Raw genomic sequence first — 19,731 nt, forward strand, 5'->3', positions numbered from 1 at the left:
TCACAGTCGAGGGCTATGTTGCCATGCATCAAAACTTTGAACATGGGGTAATCTTAATTGCATGACGTCACGAGATATTTAACTGAATTCGTTTTTAGTTTGTAGGGTCATCACGCCCGCAGTAATACTCCAGATGGCGGCTTGATTGGCTCAGGAAGCACCACATGTTCCCAATGACGGGTGCCCGCGAATGTGGCTGAATGCTGCCATGGTAGCAACCACCGCTACGACGCCGAACCACAACGTGGCTCCAAGACCCCGCACACCCCCCACTCCGTGAGCGCAGAGGGAAGCCGGTACCGTGTGGCGAGTAGCGGGGGTTGAGCACCGTGGGCAGACAGAAGCGAACGGCGCCATCCGGCCCCACGTCCAACTCCGACACAAACTCGAGCGTCAGCTCTGCCTCTTCGCCGGCGCCGAGGTTGCCCAGCACGCAGTGGAAGACGTCGCCGCACCCCTGCGACAGCTGGGCCGCCATGTGCCCCGTGGCGATGGCGTCGTCGTACTCCTCGTCGGCCTGAAAATAAGGAAACCACAACTGGAATGACCCGCAGGCCGTGCGTGCCGTGGAGTTTGGGCTTGATTAGTACGGAGCTGTGTACATCGTGTGCTCTCGTTTTACGTGGGACACTGGAGCTCATAAATACATCATTGGAAGTTCGTCGATGATAATGGATAAGTGTGGTGGTATAACTCATAAGACAAAGATCGTCCGTGTAGCCTACAACACGCTGAAGAGGCAAGCGCTGTTGGTGAGCACCTATGAAGGCGGGCATGGCCAGCACCACGCCCGGCCGCCTTTGTTTCCCCAGTGGCGATGTTTACACATCACACCAGGTGCTCACTCATTTGAGGCTCATTCGAACTCGGGGATGTCCAGAACCGGTTCAGATATTCGCCACTGTTATTGGTCGTGAGTGGAAATCGAACTCGGGTAGCCAGGTACTGCAGTGCTCTCCCCACTTCATACATGTGGAGTTAAACTGAGTCGCAGATGCACTTCTTGGAGGCAACACATTTATTAATACCAACACACGGGGTACTACCCCTTATCACATTAACAACCTATGGTGGTGACCAGCAGGCTAACTACACTAATTACACGTTAACTAACTACGTAACCACCAGGCTAACTACACTAATTACACGGTAACTAGCTACAACGGACCGGACCAGAGCTTGGGTCCAGGTCCACGTGTTGGTGACTCTGTAGGACGTAGAATGTAGAACGTAGATTCTTCAGTCGTGGCTGGCTCCGCCATTGGCCACGACCACCTTCCAGAATCCTCAAGCAGGATCTCGACCCTGACACGTGACCACCCCTAGCCCCCACTTGGGGGCCCTGTGTAGACTTTACCAGTCACGTGGACTTCGGGGTCAACCAGAGTGCCACGGCCTATAGTAACCCCATTCCGTGGCCGGCACTATCACACCCTATCATGTAGCGGTCGGCACTGCACGCCAAGCGTGGTGCCACTCAGCGCTCACTGAGCCCCTCTAGGGCCGGTACTATACCCACATATTCGTGGTGCCCACGATGTCAATACACCGCACGCCGTGCCTCTCTAGGGCCGGCATTACACAGTGACATCCGTGATGTCACTCCACATGTGTAGTGACATCGGGGATGTCACTGTATGGTGCCGGCCCGGGAGGGTCGTGGCGTGCGATGTTCCAATGATCGGACAGCACTGGGCGGGTTGCTGTGTGATGCCGGCTTTACTATAGCACGGCGTGCAATGCACCGTCATCGCGTACACCCCTTAGGCGGGTGTAGTACCAGCTCAAGCGGGGCTTGGTGAGCACTGGGATAGCACAGGCACTGCACATAGCATGTAGTGCAGGCTCCCACAAGGGGGAGCGTGTCAGCCCAGGGGCAGGGTTGCCCTGGGCCATGGCACTCTAGTTGACCCCGTGGACACGTGATCTGGAGTGTCCACAAAGAGGGCCCCAGGTTATGGGGGCTAGAGGGTGATCACGTGTCCGGGGAGAGCTCTCGAGAGGGATCTAGAGGGAGCTACAAGGCTCGAGAAGGCGGGCGGGGCTGAGGGTGGAGCAGGCCCCGACCCGGGAGGATATAAGGTGGGTCCTTGAGAGGGACCGGGGTCGCTTCATTCTACAAGCTGGAAGTTCCACGCCCTACAAGGCATCAACACGTGGCTGTAACTCCTCCGTATAGTGTAGTTAACTGGGTGGTCACCACCCTAGGCTGTATCTGGTAAAGGGACAGTTACCCCTTTGTATATATATATACGTGTTATAATAAATGTGTTGCCTCTAAAGAATAACGTCTGCGAGTCAGTTGAACTCACTACACATGCAAAGACAAAGATCCCCACATAGCTATAACAGGCTGTTGGGGTGGCCAGCACCACTCTTCCTTGGCGATGTTAACACACCGCACCAGGTACTCATTTGATGCTGAGTCGACCTAAGGGAGGCCCAGGACCGATTCAGATTATCGTCCCTGGTTTTGGCCATGAGCAGATATCGAACTCGGCTGGCCAGGTTCGCATTGCAGCGTAGCTCCAACCGCTGCACCACCGCTCCCCAATGCACTTGGGCGCACGCACATGCGCACAGACGCACACACGCGCACGCACAGACACGCACGCACATACACAGACACACATGCACATACACAGACACGCACGCACACAGACACGTACGCACACACACAGACACGCACACACACGCGCACCTCCGATTTTTCTTTTACTGCCGCGACGATCACTCGGTCCCCGACGCGGGCACGGAACGCGTGCACCGCCGAGTCGTCGTTGAGCGGGAAAAAGTAGGAGGGCTCGACGGGGAAGGCCTCCTTGTTGTGGTAGATCATGGAGGCCACCACGTCGGCCACGAAGCCCTGCACCAACACCTTCACGGCAACGCTTCGCAGCGGCACCACTGGAAGCGACCACAGGAGCGGGAAATCATTGATCAGCGGCGGAACTATCATTTATCGGCGGCAAAATATCCAACGTGACTGCCAAAGCCATAACGAATTCGCATCACCACCAGCACCACCACCATTATAAGTAACACATCACCGTGAATAGCAGCAGCATCCTCCTCACTATTGTGACCATAACTTTCGACATTTAGAGACAAGAGAGTACTGCTTGTTGTTGAAGGCATCAGCTACTACTGGAGTAGTGGTCCTTAACCTGGGGTGCACGCACCCGCTGAGGGTGTGAGACATGGCCATCTTCTTTTTAGAAGGTAAATCATCGAAACAACGCACGGGCACAATAGTACAACTACGTTGTTTCATCAAACCCTATGTATATATTAACATTATTACATTTTTCCTTATGATTGAGAAGCCAAAGGGATGCGAGGCTGCAGTAAAGGTTTAAGAACCACTGCATTCGACCTAGCCGGGTAAGATGGCGTCGTCATTATTTTCCACTGCAACAACCGGGCCGGGGCCGTGTCAAGCCACCCCGGGACAGCGCCAGGCAACTGAACGAGTCCAGGGATGATAATTGTTTTTTTACCCTTCTATCTGGCAACAAAACTGACACCTTTATTTACAAGGAGTCATGTTTGCATAGACCGCAATACCTTCAGTCATAATGCAAACAAAAAACATTTTAAAAAAGGTGTCAGTTTTGTTGCCAGATAGAAGGGTAAAAAAAACAATTATCATATTTTTTACTGGCAAATGAGGTTCCAATGGTGTGGGTGCTTGCCCCGAGCTCTCATGCTCTGATGGTGCGTTGTCTTTGAGTTGTGCGCCTTTTGGCGTCGTCTGGTCCAACCCATGTGAGACTAGGCTCTAGGGAAAGCTGTCTCGGGTGTGGACCAATCAACTTCAAGGACAGTGCATGCATTATCAGAGTTATGTTTTTTTGTTTGCATTATGACTGCAGGTAATGTGGTCTATGCAAACATGACTCCTTGTAAAAAAGGTGTCAGTTTTGTTGCCAGATAGAAGGGTAAAAAAACAATTATCATATTTTTTACTGGCAAATGAGGTTCCAATGGTGAGTCCGGGGATGTTCCAGTGAGAAAACGGTGTACGGGCCTACGTGGCAGAACAGCTCGTAAGTCGCCAAAGCGTTTGAGCACTGCGGTGGTGAGGTAGGTGACGAGCCACTCGTCACCGCTCACCTCTCTCCTCGTGCTCATGATGATAGACGAGGCCCCGATGCATCGTTCCGGTCGAGATCTCCGTTCAGTGCGACACCGTTGCCTGCTCAATACAGAAGTGAGTCAGCTGCGATTGTTCACACACCTTTTGAATGCGACGGGCACAACGAATCGCACGCTCACTCCTCTGCAGTAAGCCTTGGCAAGGTAAAGTAATTTACCATCTTTACCGGGTAAAAGGTAAAGGGTAAAGGTGTCGACATGCCAAGGGGTAAGGTAAAGGGTAGGGTAAAGGTAGCTCGGTAGAATTACCCGGTAGGATAAAGGTAGTGCGAAGTATTACCCGGTAAATACGGTACCTTGTTTACCACTAAAAGTTCCGTGTCGCAGTCCGTGGCCTCCATTTAATAAGTAATTTTTTTTTTACTTTTTCAAAAACTGGCTTTTATGAAATGTACCGTACGAGTAATGGCAGGACTCCACGACTCTAGGAAGTGGCCCCGAAGCTTGCCATAACGTAAGGGGCCGTGGTTATTTACAGCCAACATCAGTTTAGCGTGGACAATTAGACCCAAGCCGAAACATAACATATAAAAAATAATGTTTAAAAACATATATTTTTTATGATAGAATATAGTGTTGTCATCAGTACGACATAAATATACCAAGTTTGCAGTCGATACCACATTGGTAAGTGGGTTAAAATTTATTTACAAGATTTGAGGATACAACGACAACAACAACAATGACAACAACAACATACAGAGTGAGTTCAAAGAAAGCGTGTAAAATTTGAATCATCGAGGGTATTCTATATGTAGAAAGCGCTCTACCTAGCATTTACTGTTATGAACCTTTTTCATGTGTAGTTCCCCAGTAATTTCCCTGTTATCAGGTAATTTGTATGGGGTAAGGGTAAAAGGTAGGGTAAAGGTCGGCTCGTTGCTTTTAACCTTTTACCTTACCTGCTAAAGGCTAAAAGGTAGGGTAGAGTGATTGTATTGTGGTAAGGTAAAAGGTAGGGTAAAGGTAGGCTCGTTGTTTTTACCTTACCTTGCCGAGGCCTACTCTGCAGCCATTTCACAATGGGGGGTTTTAAAATATGGAAATGTACTCATTGTGCACACATAAGTGTATTTAAAAGCGAAATCAAATGGTATAACCTCAGTGCCGGTTTATCCTAGTAGCAAAAGTAGCTACATATGCTACGGGCCCCGCCCTTTCAAGGGCTCCCGCGCTAAATGCTTTCAAGCTATCAATTCCGGTTCAATTATTCTGCACTTGCTCTATTACTATAGTACTGTACCGTCTTCAACTTTCATTAACGACTGGGTGTTTAAGGTTAGCGATTTGTCGTATTATCTGGATGTGTAGCAAATGAAAAATTAAAATTTACTATGCAAGTTAAACATTTGTGTTTTAATATTTACGTGTTTTTTTTTTATTTAGGGTCCCTTCATAACATATGCTACAGGCCCCGCACTAGCTTAATCCAGCACTGTATAACCTACATGTGTCTTTGAGAAAGTCACCCACAATGTGCCCGCTTCCATCAGACCTCGCAAGTGGAAACAGAGTTGAACGGGTGACCCACATGCGGACAACAGCTATCGTAAACATCTGGGCAACAGAGGGCAGTGCAGCAAAATCCACTTTCTGGTACTCTTTCCGCCTTCACCAAACCGCACCGACCAGCGTGGTAAAATATGGTCAAGGAACACTGTCTGTACAGTTTGTGGAGAGTCTCTCATCCAGCAGCAGGTTGATGAACAGGCTTGTGAGGGTGGGTGGGGCTATTGCTTCTAAAAGGCAAATATAATGGGAACTCATACTCTTTGGTTCTTTCGGTAAAGTCACGTAGGTAGAAAAATAAAATTAAAAAATAATATATTACGACGCGAGAGAGCTGTTACAACAAGAGGTTATATATGTTAACCTCTTGTTGGAACAGCTCTCTCTTTGTGTTCTTCCTGGTTCAGCAGTTCCATTGCTGGATTATTTTTCCACCTGAGGACGACCACTTGTGTTGCGATCGAAACGTCGTGAAATATTATTTTTTATTTAATTTTTCTACCTACGTGACTTTACCGAAAGAACCAAAGAGTATGGAATCCTGCAGTCTTAAAATAAGAGGAACTCCCAAATGCCTCAACCCAAAGTTCCCTCTAAAAAGAGGAACACAGCAAAACCACATCCAGCAGCCATGGTGCACACGGGGACAGAGTCCAGTCACAGCTTCTTTTTTTTGGGATGCTGTATTTATTCTCCACCTCAACTCCGACGTTCTCACCGTCCGAATGGAACCAAACGACAGAAACCAGTCATCCAAAGTTTCAATAGCTTTTTTCTCGAGCAACCAAGCCTGCCAACGTAAACCAATTTTAGGACGATGGTTCAGGTATATAGATAACCAGTAACATGGGGTTCACAAGGGCTTCCAGGCGTCGCGATACAAAATGGAAAAACGAAAAGGCAAAAGCACCGTTAACTTCAGTCGAAATTATTTTGTTAGGTTATCACAAGATCAGCATAATACGAACAGCTTACGATAAAATTCCACCACGTAGACTTTCGCGACCAATATAATTATTCATAATATATTTTTTATTAAATCACAACGTGACCTGAACAAACGTGTCAATTTTATTATTGCTTCAGCACACCGATATGTGGGAAGCGAGATGCACACACATTGAACGATTGCGTTCGATGTTTCGCTCATAGTTGCAACCAGCATCATCAGGTAGGTGCCAGAATTGTGAAAATGTCCTCCAGTCTTGGGCCATAGATGATATGATGTCATCAATGTGCACCCACAAAGGAGCAGAACGTGCCAGGAAGTAATACCTCGAAGTTAATATATTTGTATAAAGTATGTTAACAGATCATAGTTGGGTAAAATTACAATAAACTATTTCATATATGTTAAATGTCCCTTCATATAAACACAATTTCCAACTTACGCAACACATCCAACACAAAGATAAATTACCCAACTTCAGGATCAAAAGACGTGCGTCAGATGATGTGTACTGGCGGCAAATGTAACATTGGCCAGACAGGTCACAAAATTAGTACACGATTCAAAGTACATGAAATAAACATCAAATACTCTTTGGTTCTTTCGGTAGTCACGTAGGTATGAAATAAATTAAATCGCGACGTTTCAGGCACAACACAAGCGTCCGTCATTAGGTGGGACAACCACAGCAAGAAACAATTGCTGTGGCTGTCCCACCTGATGACGGATGTTTGTGTCGCGCCCGAAACGTCGTGATTTAGTTTATTTCATTGTATAGCTACGTGACATTACCGAAAGAACCAAAGAGTATGGATCCGTGCAGTCACGAAAACTTCAAATCTAAACATCAAATACTGTACTCACATACTCATTATCTGTGTGTGCAAAACATGGATGTCAGAAAGGACGCACAATTGAATTATTTAAGGTTAAAGTCTTGCGTGCAACGAATTATTGTTGCTAAAGAGTAAGTAGGAAATCAATTGAAATTGAAAGAAATTGAAATACACTTCAACCAAGCAGATGGCTACAGAATGAGCACTGCCAGGATATAAATTATGAATAAACAATTAATGAATTGTATTGACTACATTAAATAACACTTCACAAAATGCATAACATAATACATCTCATAGTAGTAGGTTTTTACCCTTTAAACTGGTACAAACTGACACCTTTATACAAGGCATCATGTTTGCAATAACCGCAACACAAGCAGTCCAAATGCAAACAAAAAGAAACAACTCTGATAATGGTAATGATATGCACTGTCCTTGAAGTTGATTGGTCCACACCCGAGACAGCTTTTCTTAAGAAAAGCTGTCTCGGGTGTTTGCATTTGGACTGCTTGTGTTGCGGTTATTGCAAACATGATGCCTTGTATAAAGGTGTCAGTTTGTACCAGTTTCAAGGGTAAAAACCTACTACTATATTTTGCCACTGGTAAAGGAGGTCTCATAGTATAATACATCTCTCCAATCAACCATTATGACTAAAATCATTGTCGTACTAACATCCATCATGCTAATTTAATTTATCTTAATCTTAATAATCAATTAATGCTTGGGGTGGGTCAGTTCCTGGACTCTGTTTTAATAGCACCCCACGGGTGAAAACTGAGGAACCAACTGAGCGAATACAATTGATCTTATTACATAACACTTAACTCAATTTATGATAGTAAACAGCTCGATACATTTCCACTTAAATCGATGATGTATTATAGCCTAACACCAACAATATCTACTATCAACCTGTCACTAATTCCTAATCGCACCAATCCCCACAATATCAATTAACTAACCCTATCAACCAATTAATGCTGAACTAGAATCACAACAGCATTAACCGCCAGCTTTATAACGCCATACACCATGTTATAAGAGGATAGCCTATTTTCACTAACCACGACTCTAACCCGCCAATCACGAGCATTTATCAACCAGAAATGAACTCTTAATGTTAAGCAGTCTGCCCCGTTGATGTAACTGCACCGATTTAAGGACCCGGACTAGGAGATGCTTCCGCACAAGAGCTGAGCTTTGGTTAAACGCCTGACGATGCCAAGCGCAGTCTACGGCAAAAAATAAACATGCTGTCGTCAAAATTCTGCTTGCTTCTTCGACTTTCCGGAGGTTTGCTGATAAACCAAAATCGATTGGCGTGTGTACCCACACGGCAATTAGATGTAATTGCCTCCGTCATGTGGTGGAGGGTTACAGTTAAAGATTTGACATTGCATATGCCTGTACTGTGATCTACTCCAGAGTACTCCATGAAACTAGCATTGGTCGTGAAAACCTACGTACGAAATGAAGAGCGTTGCATTTTTGCTACGTAATGTTACGGCATCTTACATTGATGTTTTTCAGAATAGCTTTGTTTTACAAACTTTTATTTTAATAGTCATGTAATTGTAAATACGTTCATACATGAAAGCGAGTAGAGGGATAGATATAGGCGCATTGGATTATAATTCAACGTTATTAGCCACCGAAAGCTTGCGTATACACCATATTTAAGCACTGCACATACATTCTCGTATACATGCAAAGATCCCCCAAATATCCTTGATGGTTACACTCCATACCAAGTACTCATTTAAGGCTGAATTGAGCTAAGTGAAGCCCTGGACCAGGTTCAGATATTCGTCACTGGTAGTGGTCGTGAGCAGGAATCGAACTCAGGTCACTGGGTTCGTAGCACAGGGCGCGAACCACTACACCGTTTACGACACCACCATCATCACCATGGCCACCTCCATGACCACCTCCACCTCCAGCACCACCATCACAACCACCACCATCACAACCACCACCATCACCACCTCCACCATCACCACAACCATCACGACCGCTAAGCGTTGGGATGGGCTGCTAGAGCCACCATGGGGTCATCATCCCATGGGTCCAGAGTGGCCAGCGCAGCCTCCAGGCCAGGCCTCAGGCGCCAACCCCACGCAGAGAAGAAAGGGCCCAGGTTACGGCCCACACAGCGTGAGAACCGCTCAGCCCACTCGCTCATCTTGGCCTCCATCGTGGAGGGCGTCGAGGCCGCCCGCTGGTAGTCTCCGAACAGCTGCACGAAGGGGTCCCAGCCAAAGGCCTCCTGAAGCTGCAAGTAGGTCTCCAGGCAGGTGAACACGGTCCACGCGCCGATTGGGCTGCCCGCGTCCACGTGATCGCGTAGGCGCCGCTCCCGCTCGGCAGGGCGCAAGTCGGGGTGGGCGCGCGCCCGCACCACCCCGAGCACCTCCTCATGGACGTAGACGGCGAAGAGGTTGTTGGTGGCCTCTGTGGTGTGGGGTGGGAAGTTCCAAGCGGGCCGCTGGCGGTTGTGGCCGAGCTCATGGAGGGGTCCCCACATGCCCTCTGCACGCATCTCCTCCTCGTTCAGAAGCTTGGGGATGGATCCGCGGTGCACCATGATGGGGTATCCCGCATGCATCCAGCCATGGCTGATCTGCTCGTCCACCACGATTCGCTCCGGCCGCGCAGACGGGTGCGGTTCGGCGGCCAGATAGGCGATGGCTCCCATCATGCGGTCCCACAGCCGCATCAGACTCTCGGGGTCGGCCAGCCCACGCGCGGCCTCCGACGGCACCGTGAGGATGAGGCTATCGCAGGCCAGCTCAGACCAGGGAGCGGGGTAGTGCCGTTCGAACTCCTGCCAGCGCTGCAGGCTGGTCTCACCCAGCTTGAAGTAGGGGGCTCTCGCCGCTCCCCTAACCCTCACGCGGATCTTCCCCAGGCTCACTCCCTCTGGCACCAGCAAATACAAGAGCCCCCCCCAACTCGATGCCACCTCCATAGCTCCCCGGTCCATCTCTCGACGCACCACCGGCACGCTGCGGGTAACTTCCGGGTGGCGTTTCATCGTTTTTGAACCGTACAGCTGATCAGTGTGGCATCCCAACTGGATCTGGATACCTCTGCCGAGTGCGAGCGATGGGAAGTCGAGCAGCACGCGCTGAGCAGGAGGAGCGTAGAGGCCGGTGCTGATCCATGTCAGCCCCTCCTTGCTAGAGACATCAATGGTGACTTCTTGCCAACCTCTATACATCGGCTCCAAAGGTCTTCCTGGAAAGATGTCTCCGAGACTGAAGAACTCCTCTCCTCCTCTTCCATGTCCTCCACGTCGTCCACCTCCGCCACCTCCACCATTGCACAAGGCCGTCAACAATGACACCAGCAGACCGTCCACCACATTGTGGGCCTGCACGGGCCTCTCTGGACCAACCGCAGCCAGGTCGGGCCACAGCGGCCCTCGGAGGAGGTCCCACACAATGGCCCGCAGCGGACGAAACGCCGGGTCGCGACTTCCGAGCAAGGGGACCAGGTCTCTTCGCAGGAGGGAGACCAGGTTCGTGAGACGTGGCCCGGACAGCTGGGACTTCTTCGTGAGGTGACATGCAAAATCACGCAGGCCCAGGCGCAAAGAGATGGGAGCAGTAGAGCGAGGGCAGTCGAGAGCAGGGACCGTCTGGAGAGGCCGCCCGGAGAGGAGGAGGCGGCCTTCACCACATCCTACGGCCGTGATGGTGAGGCCCATGCTGTTGATGATGCGGTTTCCAGGGTAGAGGTCCACAGCAGACATCCCCGGACGGCTAGAGCTCCACCACCACGCCTGGCCCGCTACGAGAAGCCCTCCACCACCCTGTGCCACGAACTCTCGGATCGCCTCCACCTCCTCGCCATCCCTCCCCAAATCCCCCTTTTCTTCCTCCAAGCCAGCGAAAGGTCCGTAAGCCGGGCAGCAGAACACAGAGAGGTTGGGTGGCCGGGCACCACTGGGGAACGAGTCAAATTCGACAACGCGAGGCACTCCCAGGTCTGTAAGCGTCTCCTTGAGTCCAGCCAGGTGGGAACCGGCTCGTATCCCCACGGTCCCCACCATGGCCAGCCCCGTGGAGGGGGGAGGGGCGCCCCCCCCTGCCAGCCACGCGAGTGCGGAGGCGAGGGCGGGGCGGGCGCTAGGTCGGGTGGCCGCGATGGTCTCGTGGCCGAACACCACAACGCGGCCCGCCCCGTGACGCGAGGCTCCGACCACAGCGCGGCCCTCGCCGTCCACCAGCAGGGGGAAGGCCATGGAGCCATGGGCCACCACCTGCGAGGGGTGCTCAGTGCCCAGGGCTATGTCTGCACAGTTAATAGTGGCTGCTATCTGTTCGTAATCAGCACCATAGCAGGGCTTGTAGCTGTACAAGATCGCCGCCTCCGGCACCTCATCGCTCACCACCACCGGCCCCTTCTCCGCCGTGTCCCGGCTCACCAGGATTCCGGCCACTCCCATGACCCTGTTACCAGGGAATCCATCCAGGGGGTCCGCGGGGTTTCCGTTCATGGTCGTCCAGGACCAGGCCTGGCCCCCCACCAGCAGCCCCCCACCGCGCCTCACAAATCTCTCTAGGGCCCCCCAGTCCCGCGCGGCATAGGCGTCCGTGCAGAGGACGGCGATGCCCCCATGCGTCTCCTTCTGTTTCTCCTCCACCTCCACCTCATTATTCTCCTCCTCCTCGCTCAGCTCCGATGGCTCATCGATGACGCCGAGCCCCTGCCTAAGCAGCAGCTGGCTCAGTGCTGATCCACGCAGGCTCTGGCTCAGGGCGATTGAGCCAGCATGCGAGGAGGCGGGGGAAGAGGAGAGCCAGGCGATGGAGTTGAGAACGAAATGGTGGAATTTGGGCGAGGAGAGGTAGGTCTCGTGGGAGAGGACAACCATGCGGCCTGAACCCAGGGTGGAGGCGGCGATGAGCACCTGGTCGGAGGAGTTGACGGCCACGGGGAAGGCGTGTGGCAGGGTGAGGAGGAGGCGGGACGGCTGAGCTTCGGCATCGAAGTCCAACTCCGATATCCCAACAGTGAGCTCGCGGTACGCGTCCCAGATGTCCATCTTGGTGGGTGGGTGGGTGGGAGAGTGGTTGGTAGAGAGGGTGAGTGGGTGGCTGAGTGGGTTTGTGAGTGTGGATGAGTAGGTGAATGGATGGGTAGGTGAGCAGACGGGTGATTGGGTGAAGCGAGTGACTGGGAGAGGAGTGAGTGGTTGCTAGAGCGGGTTTGTGGCTGGGTGAGTGGGTTTGTGAGGATGAGTAGGTGATTCGGTGAGAATAAGTGGGTGGGTAAGGTAAGTGAGTGGTAGAGCGGGTTAGTGGGTGGCCGGGTAGGTGAGTGAGTTGGTGAGAATGAGTGAGCAAAAGAGATAGTGGGTGGGTGAGTGGATGGGTGAGAATGAGTGAGTGGATAGGCGAGTAGGTCGGTGAGTGAGTCGCTAAGTGAGTGGCTAGGTAGGTGGGTGGGTAACCTCCGCAGGAGACAGTGAGGCAAGGCTACATTCAGAGTCAAACACTGAGCTGGTGAGCGCGGCGTTAGCAGGGCGAGAGTGGGAGAGGATGTGTGTGTCAGGATGTGCGTGTTTATATAGGATGCGTGTGAGAGAGAGTGTGTGTGTGTGGTGGGGAGCGATAGTGTAGCGGTTAGCGCGCTGCGCTACAAACCCGGCGACCCGAGTTCGATTTCCGTTCACGGCCAACACCAGTGACGATTATCTGAACCGATCCTGGGCCTCCCATAGGTCGACTCGGCCTAAAATGAGGCAACATCGCCACTGGGGAGTGGTTGCTGGCCACCCACCCACCCCCTCTTGTGCCGTTCCGGCCTTCATAGATGCTGTGCTCGCTAACAGCACTTGCCCCAACAGTCTGTTAAGGCTATACGGGTGATCTTTGTCTTGTATCTGTCTGCGTGAGTGTTTATTTTAGTGTGTGTATGCGTTGTTGCACACGCGGGGGTATTATTGCACAAGTGGCAATGTTTCAGTGAATTTGTTAATTTTAGTTCCTACTTCAGACACCTCGCTTGACCCTACAGCAAGCTCTCTCCTCCCCCGTATTGCGAAACAGGGAGTAATTAATTAATTAACTCATCAACGAATACATTCATCATTCCTCTTGGTCACTCCAGCCTTGAGTCTCAAGACTCATCTTCAACAAAAATCCTGCAGCGATGTCCCGCCTCTGCCGTGCGTGGTCCCAATAGCTACCTGGGGGAGCTTTACCTTTGTTTCGGTGTACGTGGAGGATTGTGGTGTCACGTGATCAGCCCCCACCACCCATTCCCCCCCCTCCATCACTTCCCCCCCTCCACCAGGTGTGGTTCGGGGTGCCACGTGACTGAAGCTCTTTAATATGCATTAGTTACCTGCTGAGGAATTTACCGCGGGTCAACCACTCAGCTTTCTAAGCCTTTCGAAAACGTCGCGAGAATTCAGAGACCCGTAAGACTCATCACACGGAGGCACACTAACCCACACGGGTCTCCACGTGGTGAGTCTATGGGTCCCTGTATAATTAACATATGGCTCTGGCGTGCATATGGGAGCTCTATCATGAGTTTATACGGGTCTCTGTTTAATGAGTATATTGCTGTCGTGAGCATATGGATCTCTGTGATTGAGTCTATGGGTCTCTGTGTAATGATTATATTACTCTGGTGAGCATATGGATATCTGTGTGTTGAGTCTATGGGTCTCTGAATTCCTCACAATCCAGCCCGGTTAAACCCAGGGTGGATTGTCGGCAGACCAGCCTGAACGTTTCGAACTGGCGCAGATGTTCCATTAGAGGGGTCCACATGTCGCAAGCACAGTTACGGTAAATTAGAAAAATATTATACATTTTCATGTAATACTGTAATAAATATTGTACAGTAAATAGGCAAAGCACTAGCCCTGTGCGTGAGGTGTATGGTGCATTTATGGTGTTTCGTTGCAGTCAGGGGATTTCCACACCATGTGCCAATGTGACCAAACACGATATTTCAGTAAGGGGCTTTTTTTACTGAAGCTGCTCTCACCAAGTTAATCTGTAATTCCCCTGATCTCGTCATATTTGAGGAGCTAAGCTGGCTGAGCAGTTGGGAGACTTCAGCCCCTTCTCGCAGTGGCACCTCCACCTTGCTACGCGATTTTACATCACCTTAAACCAACTAATGTCACCATATAGTCGAAAAAAAAGTTAATTCAAACGCACCATATTGGCAACCACAAACAGGACAACTCCTGAAAGAGTTAAATCAGACGTGGTGACCAAGATAAGGGCACCGCACTATTGGAGTCCCCTAAACTCTAGATGAATAAAACGTTGGGAAGACGTCACTGGAGATGTGGACTTCATTTATGCTGGCCAAAAAGTTTGGCAGCCTCTCCGGAAACAAAGTGTCTTAAAATGCACAGAGCGCATACCGCTAACGATCACAGAAGATGCTGTGGCTTCCCCATATGCTGTCCTGTTCAAAACATCAATGGATGATCTCAACAAAAAGCGATAAACAGGTCATCATCACCTTGAGCCAACAATCACGAGCAACAGATCGAACGAGATAAGTGGCAGCAGCCCTCAAGGGCCACACATTCCAACAAGGCAACGGAATATGATGGCCTGTGTCCTGAGTACCTAAAGAACCCGGGGCAATAATGGACAACAATGCCTTGCAACATCATACACGGGCAGGCTGAATCTCGAAAGGGTTGAAGCAAAGCCAAAATCATCGTCACCCTGAATCCCAGAAAGTTGCAAGTCTCGCCCTGAAGCTTTTTTTTAATGTAAATGTAACGTGTAATCCAAATTAATGTATTAAATGACGCATTTGTGTTTTTTAAGGGTGTGTTTGTTACTCAATAGCCACTATCAGTGTAACTATCCACATGCCAATGTTGAATGTAATTCTCACCAGGCTCCATGGGTGAAAACAAGTGCAGTCTTCAACGCTTATCTACTCTGCCTCTCTGACCTCTCTCTATGGGTTATGACCAAGGACCATTGCCCTAAATGTCGCCATTGTCCTTCACCTTCAAGGCCACACAGTGAGATTGACATGGAACTAAACAAAACAACTTTTTTTTTATTTTACCAAGTAAGACCTACTGAGCTATACTCTAAAGCTCTTTTTCAGAAGAGACCTGGCCACAAATTGTAGCTTATTGAAGTAGCTTTTCAGGTGTACATTTAGCAGCCAAATATGTACTCCAAACGCTTGTTTATAAATGTGGAGGGAAAACCGGGCCCGGAGATAAAACCCACGCGACCACGGGGAGTGAGACACGCAAAGTGCCCATATACAACAGGCGTCGTGGTCGGGTTTAAACCCACGACCTCCTACATACCAGGTGAGGTAGTTAACAACTCCTAGCCACCGTGGCCTGCTGGAGGAGACCCCTAAACAGCCACTCATCTACCGACCAGACGACCAAGTCGCGCGCGCGTTCTTCTGTCGCTTCTTGCAGGTTTCCTAAGAGGCCCAAACGACCCCCATGGCGTCAAGGCTGCCACAGCGTTGCCTGGCACGATTCGCTTCGCTCGGCGGGGCCCTGGACGAGGGTTTGTGCCACCCAGGGTCGTAGGAAGGGACAGAGGACTGCTCAATGTCTTTCCTGGTGTCCCGTCTAACCGAGAGCAAAAGTTGGGCAACGTTCCCAAATCTGCTTGTTGGCAGCAAACGGATAACATCAACTTTTGTAACTGCGTAAAATGGCCCATTGCGACTTCCACGGCCACTTAAGCAAGTCACGGTGACCACGAAACACAACGATTGTAATCGCCCATCATTGCGGTTGGGCTGCGTCCCCACCTGCTGCTGTTGTTGCAGCGACTCCACGACACCTACTTGCTCTGCTGCTATATTGCTTCAGGCATCACTTGCTACCGATGTCTATACAGAAAAAAAGATTCCTACTATAGCCTGCAACAGACTGTTGGGGACAAGTGCTGTTAGCGAGCAGCACTCGTCAACACACACACATGTCTACACACACACACATCTACACACACACACTCGTCTACACACACACACACATCTACACACACACGTCTACACACACACACCTACACACACACACATCTACACACACACTCGTCTACACACACACTCCTCTACACACACACACGTCTATACACACACATCTACACAAACACACATCTACACACACGTCTACACACACACTCGTCTACACACACACACATCTACACACACACTCGTCTACACACACACCCTCGTCTACACACACACACTCGTCTACACACATCTACACACACTCTACACACTCACACTCGTCTACACACACACACGTCTACACACACACGTCTACACACACTCGTCTACACACACACACACCTACACACACACACGTCTACACACACACACCTACACACACACACATCTACACACACACTCCTCTACACACACACTCCTCTACACACACACACGACTACACACACACACATCTACACACACTCGTCTACACACACACTCGTCTACACACACACACATCTACACACACTCTACACACATCTACACACACACTCGACTACACACACACGTCTACACACACACACATCTACACACACACTCGTCTACACACACACTCCTCTACACACACACTCGTCTACACACACACACATCTACACACACACGTCTACACACACACGTCTACACACACACACACACATCTACACACACACACGTCTACACACACACACACCTACACACACACACACTCGTCTACACACACACATCTACACACACACACGTCTACACACACACACATCTACACACACACATCTACACACACACGTCTACACACACACGTCTACACACACACACATCTACACACACACACGTCTACACACACACACACCTACACACACACACACACTCGTCTACACACACATCTACACACACACACTCCTCTACACAAACACATCTACACACACTCCTCTGCACACACACATCTACACACACACACTCGACTACACACACACACTCCTCTACACACACACTCCTGTACACACACACACTCCTCTACACACACACACTCCTCTACACACACACACTCCTCTACACACACACTCGTCTACACACACACACTCGTCTACACACACACACCTACACACACACACATCTACACACACACGTCTACACACACACGTCTACACACACACACACATCTACACACACACACGTCTACACACACACACACCTACACACACACACACTCGTCTACACACACACATCTACACACACACACGTCTACACACACACACATCTACACACACACACATCTACACACACACGTCTACACACACACGCCTACACACACACGCCTACACACACACACATCTACACACACACACGTCTACACACACACACACCTACACACACACACACTCGTCTACACACACACATCTACACACACACACACTCCTCTACACAAACACATCTACACACACTCCTCTGCACACACACATTTACACACACACACTCGACTACACACACACACTCCTCTACACACACACTCCTGTACACACACACTCCTCTACACACACACACTCCTCTACACACACACACTCCTCTACACACACACACTCAACTACACACACACACTCGTCTACACAAACACATCTATACACACACACTCGTATGCGCATACTCTCACAGAGAGCTGGTTAGGTGTGCGGTCCCACCTGATGACGGAGACTTGTGTTGCCTCCGAAACGTCGTGATTTTTGTTTTATTTTATTTTATTTTCATTAATTTTGATGTTTTACCTACGTGACTTTACCGAAAAAACCTAAGAATATGATTCCTTGCAGTCACGAAAGCTTCAAATCTAGAACCCATCCAGCTCGGTCACCGACGTTTAATTTAAATCCAAACAATGCGCAACTTTCTTAATATTGTTTTTTTCCGAGACCAAGGTTCTCTGAAAACCTTCGGGCTACCATGAAAGATTTGTCCATGAAGCCATCCAGATATATAAACACAGACAATTTCAACCGAGAAGATGGGTATCAGCTGAGCAATCATTGGAAGGGCATTATTAACCAAACAAAGTCGTAACTTGCTGTGGTGTTTCCATTCTTCCCTGCCGTTCGGCTATCTCCGACTCTTTGAGTTGCATTGCCCTGTTAGGTGTCTCTGCATTAATGGGGTCTCACTAACATGGCCACCTCTGCTCCCTTAGCCTCGATGTATCGATGGTTCTGGTTGTGTGATGGACTGTGTGTCTCACTGGCGCGACCACTGTTGCGGTGGTTCTCTTGCGTGGATGCGCTTGCCTCTCACAGCGCAGTTGGCAGCGCCGCAGCTTGTGTTACACATAGGCATGACATTAACTTGCTAATCCCCCTAATCTCTCTGCCTAATCTCTCCCATCAACATAGTGCTTATCTTCCATTAACACTGCTGGTGTGCGCATATGCGGGGACGATACTCTTATGTGGCGACGGAAGCTCATTTCATGCTAATCTCTCTCCCGAATCTCTCCCTAATATCCCCATTAACACAACTGACGTGCTTGCGTCCGGGGATGGAATTCCTTTCCAGCTCAGACCCCGCGTGTTTGCCCATCGCCACATATATAGCCTCTTGTTGTAACTGCTCTCTTGCTGGTTCAGCAGTTCCACTGCTGGATTATGTTTTCCACATGAGGACGACCGCTTGTGTTGCGATAGAAACGTCGTGGTATCTTATTTTTATTTTATTTAATTTGATTATTTTTCTACCTACGTGACTTTACTGAAGAACCAAAGAGTAATGCGCAACTTTACTCGGCGCATATTTTAGCAGCAAACAAAACCCAGCACGGGATTATAAGACGTCACACGCAAATTCAATATATGCTTTTTTGTAAATGTGATACAAAATCACGCGCAAGAGGAAAGAGACGTTTAATAATGCACTTTGCGAACACGAAACAAGTTCAAAGTGTAAACGTACCTGGTTTCACTTCCACGGACGTGACTAGCAAGAGAAGCCAAGCAGCGAGCAGCGAGCGGGCGTGTGTGTGAGTGTGTGTGTGTGCCAGGGCTGGTGGATGCCGGGCTGTGTTTATTGTGTTGCGTTACGGTCAGGGGGGATTTCCAGACCATGCGCTGTATCGAGAGATACATTTCAGTGAGTGATTGAGGGAGGGGTTTTCCTGAAGCTGCTATAACCAAAGTCACGTTGAAGGCCCTCCGGTTCTCCGATTGACACGGCTGGCCACCACGTACGGCACCGAAAGAAGTCCAACAAATTTCCTGTCGCATTTGGAAAGCTGAGCAGGCTGAGGAGTTGGGAGAG

The 19,731-nt window shown here is 49.8% G+C and overlaps 1 protein-coding gene and 1 pseudogene across 7 annotated transcripts in view; both read right to left on the reverse strand.

Annotated features, from left to right (window-relative positions):
* The window catches only part of LOC144721217 (von Willebrand factor A domain-containing protein 5A-like), a 49,688-nt gene extending 30,204 nt beyond the window's left edge, over positions 1-19,484 (reverse strand). For 4 of the 6 annotated variants that reach the window (XM_078598654.1, XM_078598653.1, XM_078598652.1 and 1 more), the window contains exons 1-4: positions 12,374-12,465; positions 4,117-4,198; positions 2,702-2,907; positions 301-517 (exon numbers count right to left, since the gene is read on the reverse strand). In XM_078598654.1, coding sequence (XP_078454780.1) covers positions 301-517; positions 2,702-2,907; positions 4,117-4,159 — 466 coding nt within the window. In that variant the 5' untranslated portion in view covers positions 4,160-4,198; positions 12,374-12,465. Of the gene's footprint in view, positions 1-300; positions 518-2,701; positions 2,908-4,116; positions 4,199-12,373; positions 12,466-13,109; positions 13,253-19,386 lie in introns of those variants that run through there. The other 2 variants (XM_078598650.1, XM_078598651.1) reach the window with 2 other exon arrangements.
* On the reverse strand, positions 6,422-13,137 carry LOC144721216 (TRPM8 channel-associated factor 2 pseudogene; annotated as a pseudogene). The gene has a single exon (XR_013585865.1). The product of XR_013585865.1 is annotated as a TRPM8 channel-associated factor 2 pseudogene (transcript).
* Positions 19,485-19,731: the final 247 nt, after the last annotated feature.

The sequence above is a fragment of the Lampetra planeri genome, chromosome 11 (genome assembly GCF_965212315.1).
Source record: "Lampetra planeri chromosome 11, kcLamPlan1.2.h2, whole genome shotgun sequence".
In the NCBI taxonomy this organism is placed as follows: Eukaryota; Metazoa; Chordata; class Hyperoartia; order Petromyzontiformes; family Petromyzontidae; genus Lampetra; species Lampetra planeri.